This window comes from Eumetopias jubatus, unplaced genomic scaffold (assembly GCF_037043125.1).
Source record: "Eumetopias jubatus isolate StellerSeaLion01/CBP00866 unplaced genomic scaffold, mEumJub1_p1.0 scaffold_11, whole genome shotgun sequence".
Lineage (NCBI taxonomy): Eukaryota > Metazoa > Chordata > Mammalia > Carnivora > Otariidae > Eumetopias > Eumetopias jubatus.
This window is the reverse complement of record NW_028274817.1, coordinates 39,168,092-39,186,379: the sequence shown is the minus strand read 5'-3', so window position 1 is coordinate 39,186,379 and position 18,288 is coordinate 39,168,092. Positions and strand designations below refer to the sequence as shown.

General features: G+C 34.3%; 1 protein-coding gene across 4 annotated transcripts in view; it reads right to left on the bottom strand.

The window, feature by feature from the left end:
- RBM41 (RNA binding motif protein 41) overlaps nucleotides 1-18,288 on the bottom strand; it is an 82,191-nt gene that overhangs the window by 27,036 nt on the left and 36,867 nt on the right. For 3 of the 4 annotated variants that reach the window (XM_088028690.1, XM_028089748.2, XM_028089749.2), the window contains one exon: nucleotides 14,620-15,023. In XM_088028690.1, coding sequence (XP_087884816.1) covers nucleotides 14,620-15,023 — 404 coding nt within the window. Of the gene's footprint in view, nucleotides 1-14,619; nucleotides 15,075-18,288 lie in introns of all 4 variants that reach the window. The other variant, XM_088028691.1, reaches the window with a different exon arrangement.

The following is an 18,288-nucleotide window of genomic DNA, read 5'->3' as shown; positions in this document are numbered from 1 at the left end:
TGAATATAGATGCAAAAATTTTCAACAGAAAAGTAGTAAAATGAATATAAAAGCACATTAAAAGGATCATATACCATGACCAAGTGACTTATCTCTGAGATGGAAGGATGGTTCCACATACAAAAATCAATGTGATATACCACATTAACAGAATAAAAGATAAACATCACATGGTCATCTTAATAGATGCAGACAAAGCACTTGACAAAATCCAACACCCTTTCATGATAAAAATGCTTAAGAAACTAGGAATAGAAGGAATTTATTTCAACATAATATAGGCCAAATATGAAAGGCCCACAGCTAATGTCATGCTCAACAGTGAAAAACTGGAAAGCTTTCCCCCTAAGATCAGGAACAAGACCAGGATGCCCACTCTTGTCACTTCTATTCAACCTAGTTCTCCTGGCCAGAGAAATTAGACAAGAATAAAGAAGTAAAAGGTACCCAAATGAGAAAGGAAGAAGTAAATTATGTTTGTATATGACAAGATCTTATATGTAGAAAACCCTAAAGACTCCACAATTAATTGTTTTAACATGGGTAAAACCAATAAATTCAGTCAAGTTGTAGGACACATACAAAAATTAGGAGCAAAAAAAAAAAAAATCAGCAAAGTGAAAAGGCAATACACAGAATAGGAAAAAATATTTGCAGATCATGTATCTGATAAAGGATTAATATCTAAAATATATAAGGGGCTCCTAAAGTGCAGTAATGAAAAAAAAAAACCTCAAATAACCCGATTTTAAAAATGCATAAAAGACCTGAATAGTCATTTCTACAAAAAAGACATACAAATGGTCAACAGGTATACAAAAAGATGCTCAATATCACTAATCATCAGGAAAAAATGCAAATCAAAACCTCAATGAAATATCACTTCACACCTGTTAGGATGGCTATTAACAACAACAACAACAACAACAAAAATAAGTGTTGGTGAGGATACGGAGAAATTCTGAAACTTGTATGCTGTTGGTGCGAATGTAAATGGGTGCACCCACCATGGAACACAGTATGGAGGTTCCTCAAAAAATTAAAAATAGAACTAAAATACAATCCAGCAATCCCACTTCCGGGTATATATCCAGAAGAACTGGAATTGGGATCTGGAAGAAATACGTGTATTCCCTTGTTCATTGCAGCATTATTTACAATAGCAAAGACATGGAAACAACCTAAATGTCCACTGACAGATGAATGGATAAAGAAAATGTGTATAAATACAATGGAATATTATTTGGCCTTAAAAAAGAAGAAAATCTTGTCATTTGCTACAATAAAAACTTGGAAGACACTATGCTAAGTGAAATAAACCAAACACAGAAGAACAAATACCACATGAGAATTTGTAGAATACTAAATGGGAATTTATATCAGGCATCTAACACAGTCAAACTCATAAAAGCCGAGTAGAATCATGTTTACCAAGAGGCTAGGAGGAGGGGTAACTGGGGAGATGTTCATCAAGTGTATACAGTTTCACTTATGCAGGATGAGTAAGTCCTATACATCTACTGTACAGCATAGTGCATACAGTTTTCAATACTGTATTAGATATTTAAAATTGATTAAGATGCTAGATCTTATGTTGAATGTTATTATCAAAAGAGAAAAAGGAGGGAGGAAATTTCTAGAGGTGATGGTTAAGTTTAGAGCATTGTATATGGTGATGGTTTAATGGTGTACACTTATTTTCAAACTCATCAAGGTGCATACATTAAATATATACAGCTTTACTGGGTATTATATGTAAGTGATGAATCACTAAATTCTACTCTTGAAACCAACATTTCACTATATGTTAACTAACTAGAATGTAAATAAAAAATTGAGGCACCTGGGTGGCTCGGTTGGTTAAGTGTCTGCCTTTGGCTCAGGTCATGATCCCAGGGTCCTGGAATCAAGCCCTGCATTGGGCTCCCTTCTCAGCAGGGACCCTGCTTCTCCCTTTCCTCCCCACTCATGCTCTCTCTTGCTATCTCTGACTCTCTCAAATAAATTCTTTAAAAAATTGATACTAAAAAACCCAACCAAACAAAAAATATGTACAACTTTTTTTATGTCAATCATACTTCAATTAAAAAAAATTAACCAAGGAAGCTAAGGACTTGTACACTGAAGACCACAAAACATTGCTCAAAGAAATTAAAGACACAAACGCAAAATTGTCCCATATTCATGGACTGGAAGACAATACTGTTAAAATTTACATACTACCTAAAGTGATCTACAGATTTAATTCAATTCCTATCAAAATCCCAACAGTATTTTTATAGGGATAGAAAAAAAATCCTAAAATTCATATGGAACCACAAGAGACCCCAAATAGCCAAAGAAATCTTGAAAAATAACAATACTGGAGACCTCACACTTCTTAATTTCAAAACATATTACAAATCTATAGTAATCAAAACAGTAAACTACCATAAAGACAGTTATATAGACCAATGGAACAGACTAGAACCCAGAAATAAACCCACACATATACAGTCAACTGATCAATAGAGAGGCAAGAAACACAATGGGGATAGTTCCTTCAACAAATGGTGTTGGGAAAAGTTGGTATCCACGTGCAAAATAATAAAATTGGACTCTTATTTTATATCACATACAAAAATCAACTCAAAATGTTATTAAAGTCTTAAACATAAAATCTGAAACTCTAAAATTCACAGAACAAAACATAGGTAGGAGAAAAGCTTCATGACATTGCCTTGTCAATTTCTTGAATATTACATTGGAAGCACAGGCAGCAAAAGCAAAGTGGGACTGTATCAACTGAAACACTTGTGTACAGCAAAGGAAACAATTAGCAAAGTGAAAAGGCAACCTACAGAATGGCAGAAAATATTTAGAAACCATCTATCTTATTAGAGGTTAATATCCAAAATATATAAGGAACTCTTACAACCCAACAGCAAAAAGACAACTCAATTTTTAAAAATGGGCAAAAGACCTAAATAGACATTTTCCCAAAGAATACATGTAGGAAATAAGTTGATAAGGATGTAGACAAATTGGAATTCTTGCACACTGTTGGGAGAATGTAAAATGTACAGCTGCTATGGAGAACAGTATAAAGGTCCTGCAAAAAATTAAAAATAGAACTACTATATGGTCCAGCAATCCCACTTCCAGATATTTATCCAAAAGAATTAAAATCAGAATATTTTAATACATTTGTTGCAACACTGTTCACAATAGCCAAGAGGTGGAAACATCCATCATGGATGAATGGATAAAGAATATGTGGTATACACATATACAACGGAATATTATTCAGCCAGAAAAAGGAAGGAAATCTGGTCATATGCTACAACATGAGTGAATCTTGAGTGCACTATGCTAAGTGAGATAAGCCAGTAACAGAAGGACAAATACTACATGATTTCACTTGTATGTTGTATCTGCAGTAGTCAAACTCATTGAAGCAAAAAAAATGGTGGTTGTCAGGGACTGAGAGGAGAGGGAAATGGGAAGCTGCTGTTCAATGTTTATAAAGTTCAGTCATGCAGGATGAAAAAGTTCTAGAGATCTGCTATACAACACTGTGCCTGCAGTTAACAATATTGCAATGTACACTTAAGATTTTGTTAAGAGGGTAGATCTCAAGTTACATGTTTTACTACTATAAAAAAAGATGGAGGAAAAAAATCTCTATATGTTAGCTGGAATAAATTATATCCTTTATAGTTTAATGGAACTTTAGAAGAATTCAGACAGAAGCAGCACAAGTGAAGAAGAGCCAGAAAATAGAGCCCACTTAAATAAGTTAACCACTGAAACATAAATAAATATATTAAACACTATGATAAGCAAGAGACTCTATGTCTCAAAGAGTTTAGGAGCTAGATTTCACATATTTAGCATTTAACTATACTTGTATCTTAAAGGCAAAGGCACAGATTAACTGACCTATGATTCACTTAAGTAAATTCAAGTGATCTAGAGTTTTGGCTCTGAAATACTTAACATAAAAGCATCGTCAAATTAAATAACTGTAGAAAGGAGTATGTGGAACATACTACAAGTTTCTCACCAAGTAGGAAATATCCATACTAAGATCGTTCGCTTTGATATGAACACTTTTAAAAAATCAAGAAGACTTCTGGTCGAGGTGGCTTGGTCACTTCTTGCTTGGATGCATCTTCTCTACTCCAAACACACACACACCACACCCACACACACATCCATATACATGGGTATATATGTATGTATTTATCAACAATACACATATATATTCATATATGTAAAGGTATGCACAAAGATACAGCTAGGCTCAAAAACAAGATAAACATTTCTATGAAACAGAAAAACAGATACTCCAAGTGATAATACAAGATGAAACTTCCTGGCATCCTTCTGCAATATACAGTATTATTTTGTATGTTTTGAACTTTATATAAATAGTATTATATTGTATGCACTCTTCTGCAGGTATCTGTTTTAAATGTTTAAAAAGGAGACTATTTTTTTAGAATAGTTTTAGATTTACAGAAAAACTGAGAAGACAGTACAAAGAGTTCCCATATACTCCACACCCAGTTTCCCCTATTATTAACATCTTACATTACTATGGTGCATTTGTTAAAATCAATGAATGAATAGTGATACCTCAAAGTCCATACTTTATTTAGATTTCCTTAGTTTTTCCCTAACGTCCATTTTCTGTTCCAGGATTCCATCCAGAGTACCACAGTACATTTAGTTTTCATGTGTCTTTAGGTTCCTCTTTGGTTGTGGCAGTTTCTCAGACTTCCCTTGTTGTTTAAAAATCTTGGCAGTTTTGAGGAGTACTGGTCAGGTATTTTGTAGGATGGCCCATTACTAGAATTTTGTTGTTGTTGCTGTTTTTCTCATGGTTAGATTGGGGTTATGGATTATGAGAAGGAAGACCAGAGAGGAAAATGCATTTTTGATCCCATTATATCAAGCATGCATGCTATTGACATGATTAATGACTGTTGACGCTGGCCTTGATTACCTAGCTGAGGCAGTGTTAGCTTTCTACACTGTAATATTACTCTTTTTTCCTGCCTTTCCATACTGTACTGTTTGAAAGTCACTCAAGAGCTCATAACTAAGGAGTGGAAGTTATGCTCCCCTAGTTTGAGATGGAGCTTCTATATAAATTATTTAGAATTCTTCTGGGTGGGATATTTGCCTTCTCTCCCCCAGTTATTAGGTTTACTCAATCATTTTATTATCAGTATGGAGTCATAGCTATTTATTCTATACTTTAGGTTATAATCCAATATTAATTTACCTAAGTTTGTTGCACAAATTGTTCCAGTTTTGGTCACTGGAAACTCAGTTGGCTCCTGTGCTCCTTTGACATATACCCAACGTTTTTATGTTGGTATTTCCAGCACTTTTCTACTTTCTGTCACTACAAAATCCTCAAGTTTCATCTTGTATATTTCCTGCCCCAGTACTAGAATCAGTAATTTCTCTAAGGAGCCCTGGTTATTTATATATATATATAGAGAGAGAGAGAGAGAGTGCGAGCCAGGGTTGGGGGGGCAAGGACAGGGGCAGAAGGAGAGGGGGAGAGAGAGAGAGTCCTAAGCAGGCTCCATGCTCAGCACAAAGCCTGATGCAGGGCTCAATCTCATGACCCCAAGATCATGACCCAGGCCGAAATTGAGTTGGATGCTTAACCAGCTGAGCCACCCAGGTGCCCCCTTGGTTCTTTCATTAGAGAATGGTATTACAAACTAAGATTTGGGTGCTGAACATGCTTGTTGCTACTGGAGTATCACCTCATTTAGATCCTCTCGGCTGACAGAGAAAAAATTTATTATGTTTATATGTTTATACTAACCTGTGTTAGTATAATATACATAACTATATTTTATATGTAACTCTTAATAACTATGTTAAGTTAAACATGATTTCATACTGATGTCTCTAACTCTAAACCATTAAATGGATCATTCTAGCTTCTTTCCTTTGCTTATCTGTAAATTCCACCAGTGAGAAAGCTGGCTCCCACCATCTGCCATCCATTTACTTAATTGCTCCATCTCATTATACATATATATCAGTATCAGGATTGCTAACCAGTACCCCCATGAGACACAACCTTATTAACTAGGGTACAGTGAACAGTGATTATGTGCAGTTCTGTTTTTAGTCTTCTAGACTCCACATATTTCCAAAGATACTTAAGTCAGTACTTTTCACCCCCCATACCTTCACTGAGGTTGCTTCACATATTTGTAACACAGATTCTCTTGTCATAGTCTGCATTCTTTCCTGGGGTTCCCCCACCTCTCAAATGATTTTTTAATATTTGTGTAATTAAGGGTCACTCTTTATTAAGCTGTACAGTTTTATGGGTTTTGACAAATGTGTATCTTGCATCCACTATTACATTATCATATAGAATAAGTTTGCTACCTTAAAAATCCCATGCTTCACCTATTCCTCTTTCCCAACCCCCTAAACTCCTGGCAACCATTGATTATTTACTATATCTATGTTTTTGTGTTTTCTGGAATGTCATATAATTGGAATTACACAATATGTAGTCTTTTCATACTGGTTTTCACTTATTAATATACTTATAGTTCCTCTATGTCTTTCTGTAGCTTGCCAGATCATTTCTCTTAACTGATTAATTATATTCCACTGTATAGCTGCAGCTCAGGTGAATGTACCCATTCATCTATTGAAGGACATCCTGATTGCTTCCAGTTTTTGGCAATTATGAGTAAAACTATTATAAACATTCACATGCTGGTTTTTGTATAAATATTGGTTTTCAAATAAATTGGGCAAATAACTAAAAGTGTAACTTCTGGATTATATGGCTAAACAATGTTTAGCTTTGCAAGACTGCCAAACTGACTTCAAAGAAGTTGTACCATTTTGGATTCTCAACAGCAGTGAATGAGTTCCTGTTGCTCAGCATCCTCAATAGCATTTGGTATTGCCAGTTTTATTGCGAATTTTAGCCATTCTAATAGGTGTGTAATGGTATCTCACTGTTGTTTTATTTTGTAATTCCCTGATGACAAATGGCGATGAGTTCCTTTTCATACGCTTATTTGACATGTATATAACTTTCTTTTTGAGGTGTCTGTTCTTATATTTTGCCCATTTTTTAATTGGGTTGTTTGTTTTACTACTGTTGAGTTTTAGGAGGACTTTGTATATTTTGGATACAAGTCCTTTATTAGACATGTTTTGCAAAATTTTTTTCTAGTCTGTAGCTTGTAATTTTCTTAAAAGTGTCTTTCACATACCAGAAGTTTATAAATTTAACAAAGTCTGATTTGTCAATTTTTTTTCTTTCACAAATCATGCTTTTGGTGTTGTATCTATAAATGTATCACCAAACACAAGGTCATTTAGATTTTCTGTTTTCTTCTAGAAGTGTTATAGTATTGTGTTTAACATTTAGATCTATGATCTATTTTGAGTTAATTTTTTAATTAACATATAATGTATTATTTGTTTCGGGGGTACAGGTGTGTGATTCATCAGTCTTACACAATTCAAAGTACTCACCCATAGTACATACCCTCCCCAATGTCCATCACCCAGCCACCCCATCCCTCCCACCCCCCTCCACTCCAGCAACCCTCAGTGTGTTTCCTGAGATTAAGAGTCTCTTACGGTTTGTCTCCTCTGGTTTCATCTTGTTTCATTTTTCCCTCCCTTCCCTTATGATCCTCTGTCTTGTTTCTCAAATTCCTCATATCAGTGAGATCACATGATACCTGTCTTTCTCTGATTGACTTATTTCACTTAGCATAATACACTCTAGTTCCATCCATGTCATTGCAAATGGCAAGATTTCATTTTTTGATGGCTGTATAATATTCCATTGTAGATATATACCACATCTTCTTTATCCAAGAATGTAAGATCTGTGTTTAGATTCCTATTCTACATGTGGATAACCAGTTAGTTATTTTAGCACAATTTCCTGAAAAGCCTGTCTTTCCTTCATTGAATTGCCTTTGCTCTCTTGTCAAAGATTAGTTCATTATATTTGTGTGAGCTTATTTCTGGAATCTCTATTCTGCTCCATTGATCTACATGTCTTTTTTTTTTTTTTTAACCAACACCACCCTTCTTGATTATAGTAAATCTTAAAGTTGGGTAGTATCAGTCCTCCAACTTTATTATTCTTCAGTATTGTGTTGGATATTCTGGGTCTTTTGTTTCTCCATATAAACTTATAATCAGTTGGTCTATATCCACAAAATAGCTTGCCAGGATTTTACTGGGATTGTGTGGAATCTACATATCAGTTTGGGGAAGAATTGACATCTTAACAATATTAGGTCTTCCAATCCATTAACATAGGCTATCTCTGCATTTATTTATGATCTTCTTTAATTTTTCAGCAGAGTTTTATGGTTTTCTGTGTATAGATCCTGTACATATTTTGATAGATTTATACCTAAGTATTTTACTTTTTGTATGCTTTTATAAAACAGTATTGGGTTTTAAATTTCAATTGTTCATTTCTTGGTAGAAAGAAAAGCATTTGGCTTTTGTATATAAACCTTGTATTCTCCAACCTTGCTATATTCCACTTATTAGTTCCAGTAGTTATTTTACATTGTTGTTGATTCTTGGGATTTTCTACATGGACATACATGTCATCTGTGAAAAAAGACAATTTTATTTTCTCCTTCTCAATCTGTGCGCTTTTTCTTTTCTTATTTTACTGCACTAGCTAGCATTTCCAGTACAATACTGAAAAGAAGTAGGGAGGTGAGTACATCCCTGCCTTATTCCTGATCAAAGGGGAAAGCACCCAGTTTCTCACCATTAAGTACAATGTTAGCTGTAGGGTTTTGTAGATATTCTTTAGCAAATTGAGGAAGTTTCCTTCTATTCCTAGTTTGATGAGAGTTTTTTGTTATGAATGGTTTTTGGATTTTGTCAAATGCCTTTTCTATATCAACTGAAATAATGGTATAATCTTTCTTCTTTAGTTTGTTGATGTGGTGGATTATATTAATTGATTTTCAAATGTTGAATCAGCCATAGATACCTAGAATAAATCCTACCTGATCAAGGTACATAATATTTTGATACATTGTTGGATGTGATTTCCTAATATTTTGATTTTTCAAACAAAATGTTTTAATCAAATATTTTTATTTTCCTAAAATTTAGGATTTTTGCATTTATGATCATGAGAGATACTGGTCTGTAGTTTTGCCTTATTCAATGATTTTATCTGGTTTTGATATTAAGCTAAGGCTGGTTTCATAAAATGAGTTAGAAAGTGTTCCCTGTTTCTATTTTGTAGAAAAGATTGTAGAGAATAGGTATCATTTTATGATTCCATTTTCACCCTTCTCAGCATATCAACTATACTTCATTTTGTAATTTTTAGTTGTCACCTTAGAGTTTACAATATTCATTTACAACTAATCTAAGTCCACTCTCAACATTATACCACTTCACAGGTAGTACAGATAACTTATAACAGTTATATACACCAAATAATTCCTCCCTCCTACCCTTAAAACATTCCTGTTTTATAACATTCATTTACCCATATGCTATAATTGCCTAACATATTGTTATTACTTTGAACAGTTATCTTTTAAATCATTTAAAAATGAGAAAATAAAAGATTTTATTTTACCTTCATGCATTCTTTCTCCCATACTCTTCTTTAAAGAGATCTGATTTTCTGACCTATATCATTTTCCTTCTCTCTGGAAAACCTTTTTTTTGAAAAATAAATATTTCTCATAAGGCAGATTTACTGCTGACAAATTCCCTCAGTTTTTGTTTGTCTGACAAAGTCTTTATTTTTTGTTCACTTCTGAAGGACTGTTTTGCTGGATACAGATTTCTAGGCGAGTGGTTTTTTTTCTTTCAATACTTTACACTCTTCTCTTCTTGCTTGTATGGTTTCTGATGAGAAATTCAATGTAATTCTTATTGTTCTTCTATAGGTAAAGTGTTTTTTCTGGGTGTTTTCAAGATTTTCTCTTTGTCTCAGTTTTCTGTGTTTGAACATGATATGCTTAGGTGTATTTTGGGGGTATTTATCCTGGTTGGTATTGTCTTTCTAGATCCTGGATCTGTGGTCTGGTGTCTGTCATTAATCTTGGAAAATTCTCATTCATTCCTACTTCAACTATTTCTTCTGTTCCTTTTCTTTATTCTCCTTCTGGTATTCCAATGGCATGTATGTTAGAGCATTTGAAATTGTCTTAGTTCTTGGATATTATTTTCCATTCTTTACAGTCATTTTTCTCTTTGCATTTCAGTTTGGGAAGTTTTTATTGACATGTCTTCAAGCATACTGATTCTTTCCTTGGCCACTCCCCAGTTTGCTGATGAGTGTATCAAAAGCACTTCTTTTTAGTGTTTCTGATTTCTTGTATCTCCTTCTGATTCTGAGTTTCCATCTATCTGTTTACATTACCCATCTGTTCTTGCATATTGTATATTTTCTCTAATAGATTCTTTAGCAAATTAATCATAATTATTTTAAATTCCATATAGCTGGTAATTCCAAAACCTACATAGCTTGAGTTTGGTTCTGATGCTTCCTTTGTCTCTTCAGAGTGTGGTTTCTCTTTTAGCATGCCTTGTGATTTTTTTTTTTTTTTTTTGGAAGCTGGACATGATGTATAAGTTAAGAGGAACTAAGGTAAACAGGGCATTAGTATAAGGTTTTATGTTAATCTGGCCAGGAGTTGGCTGTGTTTAGTGTTTACTCTAGCTGTAGGTGTCAGAGGTTTCAATTTCTTCTAATGTCCTTGTTTTTTCTCCCCTGTTTTTTTAGGTTTCCCTAAAAACTCCATAAATAGAGCCTGAGCCTTGCAAGTCTTCCAGCTGTAATCCATAGTTATTGTATCAAAGCCCTATTGATGTGATGGGAAAGTGTGGGGCAAGGGAAACATTCTGTAATCTCATAATTAAGTCTCAAGCCTTTTAGTGTGCCTGTGTCCTCAGCCTATAACCTTCACAAGTGTTTCACAGCTTTCTTATTTTATCTCTTTCTCTCTTAGATGAGATAGGAAGGCTAGAGTCATCTGGAGTTGGATAATTTCCCTTCTAACAAGCTGGAGAAGGATTTGGTAAAGTTGTTTCACTTGCTCGGTGTCCCTTTGTGTTAGGTAGATGCTCTGTATATATTTCAAAATGATTACTTTTCCCTTCTCCATGCCAGGAACAGGAGATTGTTTCTTGGCCCTTCCCCTTGAGAACCTAGTGGAATTCCTAGAGTTAAAAGTAATGTAAATGTGAGGACCCTCATAGACTGAGGCCCCTAGAGTTTGTCAAACAATCTACACTCTGCTTCCAGAAATTTGTCAAGGTTACCACTTGTCCCTACCAGTTCATGGCTCCAGTGTTTTTTGTTCCTGATAAGCAGATCTGGGCTGTGATTCTCTGTAATCGCCTGTCTCTCCAGATTTTGGGGTTGCAGTTTACTTTGTGACTTCAGTTCTCTGATGGGTCCAAGAAAAGTCATTGCTGTTTCCTTTGTTCAGCTGTTTTTCTTGTTATAAGACAAGAGTGACAACTTCCAGGCACTTTACATGATGGAGCTGAAAACAAGTAGCTTCTTTCATTCAATATTGTTTGTGAGTTTCATGCATGTTGATACCTGTAGTTCTATTTTATTCATTTTCTATACTGCACAGTGTTCTGTTTTATGAATATACCATGCTTTATCCATTCTCCTGCTAATGAACAAATGTGTTGTTTATAAACAATGCTACAGTGAGTATCTTTATAATCTCTTAATGTGCATGTGTAAGAGTTCCTCTAGGACAGATGCCTAGGAGTGGGACTGTTGACTTTTAGTGTATGAGCATCTTCTATTTTACTAGGAATTGCCACAATGTTCATAAAAGTGATTGTCTTCATTTATATTCATCCAGCAGCACGTTAGAATTCTTACTACTCTGTATGTTCACCAATACTTGGCAGTGTCAGGCCTTTAAAGGTATGCCAACTTCCTGGGTATTAAATAGTTTTTCACTGTAGTTATATTTAGCATTTCTTTGATCACTAATAAGGCTTCATAGTTAATTGGCTATTCATGTTTTCTCCCCCATGAATTGCCTGTTCACATCTTCTGGTCATTTTTATTGGGTTGTTTGTATACTTCTTATTGGTTTGTAGGGAAAGATTTCCTTAAAATGACTCAAAAAGCACAAACCATCAAATAAAATACTGATGGCCTGATTACATTAAAATGAAAGGGGCACGTATAGAATGGAGCACTGGGTGTTATATGCAAACAATGAATCATGGAACACTACATCAAAAACTAATGATGTAATGTATGGTGATTCACGTAACATAATAAAATTAAAAAAATTAAAAAATTAAAAAAATGAAAGACTTCTGCTTAACAAAAGACATCAGAAATAATGTTTAAAAGATAAGCCATGCACTGGACGAATATATTTGCTAAATAAGCAACATGTGTTTATATCCATAATTTAAAAAGAATTTCTTGGGGCACCTGGGTGGCTCAGTCGGTTAAACATCTGACTCTTTATCTCAGCTCAGGTCTTGATCTCAGGGTCCTTAGTTCAAGCCCATGTTGGGCTAGATGCCGATGCGTGGAGCCTATTTAAATTTTTTTTTTCTGTAAATAATATGACAAACTAAACAATCAAATAATGGGCAAAGAAATGGAACAGGCAAAACACACAAGATTACTGAAAGGCTAACAAATGTATGATTACAAGCATAACTTCATTGCAAATCAGAAACATGCAAATTAAATCAATGAGATACCTTTAAACATTTTATACTGGCAAAAATAGTAAGTCCAATACTAAAGAGTCTTGGCAAGGATTGAAAGAAATTTCTGAAACCCTGCTCATGGAGTTGAATATATACATACCCTATATCACAGTAATTCCACTCCTAGGAATGTAATCTAGAACAGTAATTCTTAAAATGTCACTCTTAGACCAGCAGCATCAGCATCTCATGAGAACTTGTTGGAAATGCAAATTCTCAGGCCCTACTCCAGGTCTACTGAATAAGAAATTCTGAAGGTGGAGGCCGGCAATCTGTTTTTAACAAGACTTCCAGGTGATTCTGATGCATACTAACATTTGAGAATCACTGCAATAGGACAACATTTTTCCAACATTTTTGACTGAAATCTATAGGAAGAAATGCATTTTACATTCTGACCCACATACATAATCATACACACACACACACACACACACACACACACACACACACACACACACACACAAAACCAAACCAAAAGCTCTTTCCAGAAACAGTAATCACCGTTTAGAATATTTTCTATTCTATTCCATTTTGTTTCATTAAAAAAATTGCTTGTTGTGACCTACTAATTCCAACCTAAAGTTTCGATAACTGTCCTAGAGAAGCTCTTGTACATATACAGCAGGAGATATGTACAATGCTTGTTGCAGAATTGTCTGTAATAGCAAAAATAAAAAGAAAATATCTTTAGGAGAATGGATAAATTATAGCATATTTCTACAATGGAATACTACATAGTTCCTTATATTATTAAAATAAGTTTCAAAAACATGTATATTGAGTCAAAAAGCAAGTTGTAGAAGGATATATAGAGTATGATATCATCTAAATAGTTTTAAAATATGTAAAACTATGTTGTTTATGAATACATAAATATGTAGTAAAAATATAAAAGCATGCATCAGAATGATAAGTAGCAAATTCAGGATAGTAGTTACCTCTGGAGAGGAGATAGGGAAATGGGATTGGTGAGGTTTACATGGAAGTCTTCAGGTGTATCTATAAGGCTCTCTTATTTTCCTAATTAAGCTGCCCTTGAACTAACAGCAAGAATATATTAGAATTGCAATCACTCAAAGGAAACTGCTTTAATACCCTCATCTACAATGCATTTTTTTAAAATTCAGGGATAGCCAGAAGCTGACATTATTTTGTTTTTTAAATTAAACACAACCAAGTATATGCTCCAGGGGCTTGTGTTGCCTCTTTGAGTGACATGACAATAAAGTTTTCCATTCTGGATGTAACATATACCAATAATGTGAAATAATGATGTGCTCAATAAAACAAGGATTGTTTACCACTCTACTTATATATTTGTCAATTTCTCAAGACTTAGACACTTTCACTTTGCCGCTTAGTATCAGCAATTTAAAGTCATGTCGTATGAAAGCCAGGTGGAGCATTCTAAAGAAAAAAACTCATGTAATAACAGTAAACCCTACTCACAGCCAGGTGGACAATTATTTATTGACTAACTGCAGAGGCACTATGGCTACCTGATAGGGTGGTCCTACAAATATTACTTGATTTATTACTAGCCTAGGAAACTGGAGGCTAGTTTTCCTTCAATTCAGGACCTCTAGTAGATATGGACTAGAGTCTCATCAAGATTTCTTTAAAATTCTAAGGGTAGCTTAGGACCTTAGGAAACCACAAAGAACATCATAGGAAATATGCTACTTATATAGTATGCAGAGAATTAATAGTCAAAGTCACGGAAAAACACAATCACAGTGCCGATGTCACGATTCCTTGGTATAATCAAAGCTAATTTAAAAGTATTAATTTAGGTAGAGGTAAAGAAAAATGAAAACAACCCATGTTTTTTTTTTTTTTTCTTGGTTTGGCCTATACCTTGTTTGGCTCCCCTGGATTATATGAAGAAAACATAGGAATTTTTCGGATCTCTTCCTCTGACAAACGATTTCTCTGGATCTCATCTTCTGGGACAAATTCTATTGGCTGCGTCAGCTTCTTAGGCCCAGTCCAACACTGCTCAGGTGAATTATCAATAACTTTTGCCACATGGAGACTGGGACCTTTACCCTGTGCTGCCTGTTTTCCCTTGTCCTGGAGTAATGACGGGTTCTCAGCTGTGCCACTATCTCCCACTGATGTAGCTGAGACCAGTGAGTGGGAAGCAAAGGGTTCACCTCTCATAAGTTGGAACTCTTCAAGACGTTTTTTCATTATCATCTCTTGGTAAAAACTTTCCAGGTTGTTCATGGGATCACCTTTGTTCTTCTTTTGGGGTTCATCTAGATCAAGACAAAGAGATAGGGAAGTTCTACAAAGCCTACCAACACAACCTTTGACAAATAAATAAAAATCAAATCTTGGATCTCGGATACAGAAACTGCTGGGGCAAGTTTGACAAATGACAATAGTATACAGCTATTTTAATGTAGTGCATCTCAAGCAAGGCTGGAACTATGGTGAAGCAAGTGAGGCACCTCAGGTGCAAAATTTAAGGAGGTGCTCACTCTCAGAATCATGCAAGTACATGCACCTAACTGATAAAGACATTAAAAATGTAACTAGTATGGCATTATCCCACTTGACAAAATTAATAATAATCCTTTTAGTATCAGCTGCTATGGAGTTCATATTCAAATGGCTCTGATTATCTCAGAGATATCTTTTTATACTTGGCTGTTCAATGCAGAATCTAAACCAGGCTTTGGCTGTTATACCTGTTAAGTCTCTTTGATTTTAAAACAGTGCCCCTTCTTTTCCACCCCTCCAACTCATTTTTTTCTCCATCCCATTGAATTATTAGAGGAACCACATCATTTGTTCAGAGAACAAATGAAATTTGACTGATTATTCCTCATGTTATTGTTTAACTTGTTCCTCAATCCCCTCTATCTCTTACAAACTGGCAGTTAAAATTAGAGCTATGCTATCTAATATAATAGTCACTGGCCACACAAATCTATTTAAATTAATGTTTTAGATGTCAGTTCCCCAATTAAACTAGTCACATTTCAAATGCTCGACAGCCATATGTGGCTAGTGGATACCATAATGGGCAGAATACATAGAAACCATTTACATCATTGTGGAAAGTTGCATTACGATAGTGCTGATCTAGAGGTTTGATTAGATTCAGGTTCAATATTTTAGGCAACAATCATCCATAGATAGATGTGTACTTCCTATTACATCATGTCATAAGACACATAATGTTTGGTGGTCCCACTTTAATGACGCTAAAGTTGATCAGATTCAGGTGGTGGTAGTCTGATCCCTCCATTATAAGTTTTCCCATTCACCTAATGGGTTTTGTATCCATTGATGACCATTGCCTAGATCTGTTAATTTATTGAGTTGTAAAATGGAGCTCCCCTAATTCTATTATTATTTTGTATTTATTAATCCTATTATTTCTTTCGTGTTTGTTATCTGGAATTCTATAATGAACTTACCGTCAACTATTTGGTTTCCCCATATACAGTTCATACAGGAAAGGCAGGACAAATGCTTGATTTTTTCCCAGTATTTACCAACTATGACAGTAGTGAGTTGGTACCTTAGAAATTTCCAATGGTGACCAATGATTATTTTTAGTATGATTGTGAGATCATTTTCATATGTTTGATGTGTTTCAATTAAATGTAATATTTATTCTTTTTAGTGGACAAATTATCCTACTTGGGACCAGTAAGTCCCTTCAGATTGGCTCCTGTGTTGCTTTCCAGTTTTTTGGCACAGCAAGATGTCACAAGTTCATTTTGAATATTTCCTGACTCAAACCTGATTATCTCTCCAAGGACCCCTGGCTCCTTTTAATGGGAAATAGTATTTAGAAACCACAGTGTGTTGCTAGGTGTGTTCATAGCTGTTGAGCTGTTGCTTCTAGGCCTTTTCAGTGGACAAAGCTAGGAAATTCTTTTAAAAGAAAAATAAATCATGAGTTCATACTGGTATTTCCACTTTAAATTTAAGATTACAAGGTTTTTACTCAAACTCCTTGATTTTAGACTTATATCTCTTTTCACATATGCTTAAAATATTGGCTCAATGATATTAACAAAATTATTTATTAGCTTTTTCCTATAACATATTTATAGAATTTTAAAATGTCAGTAACAATACTAATGTAACTATTAATGATAAAACTACTGAATACAGTTTTATATGTCTTTGCAGTTATTTTTGTCCTTAAAATATATCCCATTAGGAATGTACAAATGTTGTTCTACAGTCACTTTACATAATTGGTTTTTTTCTGTATGGTTATGTTACCAACTTTATTTATAGTCAGGCTAATGTGCTTCAGATTACTTATGAATTTTAGGAACTGATTTTTTTCCTTTTTTAGTATTTTTTATATTATGCAGAACATTTCTATGAGTCTAAAGTGAAAACTGTGTTATACAGTACCTTCACAGAAGTCTCACCTCCATCTCTGTCCCCTTCATCCCATTCCTTTCCTTTTCCCTAAGTATAATTTTTATTAGGTTTTGACATTATGGTTCCATTATTTCTTTTTTGAAAATATAAGCAGATAGGTGTGCATACACAACACATATATGTGTTTATCTATGTAATTCATTATTTACACCCCTTTTCTATATAAAAGGTAACTTACTACAAACACTGTTCTCAACTTACATTTTTGCACTTAACAATATATCCTGGAGATAACATATTAACGTGTAGTCTTCCCCCTCCTCTTGATAGCTTCACAGTACTCTACTGTGTGGATGTACTAATTTATTCAACTACTCCCCTACTGAGGCACATTAGTGCTATATCCAGTCTTTTTTGCTTTTATGAATAATACCTTGACAAACAGCCTTGTGCATACAGGATTTTGTATTTTTCCAGTATGTCTTTGAAACAGATTACAAGAGGTGGCAGGGCTGAGACAAAGGGTAAATGTGTATGTAATTTTTCCTAATATTGTTAAATTCCACTCTGTAGTTATATTATTCTGCATTTCCACCAGCAAGGTATAAGAATATTTATAGAAGGATTTCTTAAGACCCCAAAAGCATTAACCTAAGGAAAATATTGACAAATTCAATTACATTACAATTTAAAACTTCTGTTCATTAAAAACATAATAAAGAGATAGAAAAGTCATAGAATGGGAAAAGGTATTTGCTGCACAAATAACTGGTAAAGAACCATTAAGAAAAGGGGCAGACAATTGAAAATATGCCTCACAAAAGAGGAAATATACATGGCTAATAAATATATGCAAAAATGTTCAACCATATTAGAATTCAGGGAAATGCTAATTAAGAAGGGGTTGGGATATTAATAGAAAACTGACATACTGGCAAAAAACTAAAAACACCAATATCACATGTCAGTGAAATTGTAGAGCAAATGGAACCCTCACATACATTGCTGGTAGGAATGTGCACCCATAGTGCAAATCACTATAACATTATCTACTGATGTTGAATATATGCTGGTAATATGACCAATCAGTTCCATTCCTACATATATACCCTAGAGAAGCTTAGGCATATGTGTACCAGGATAAAATAATTATAATGTTTAGACCAG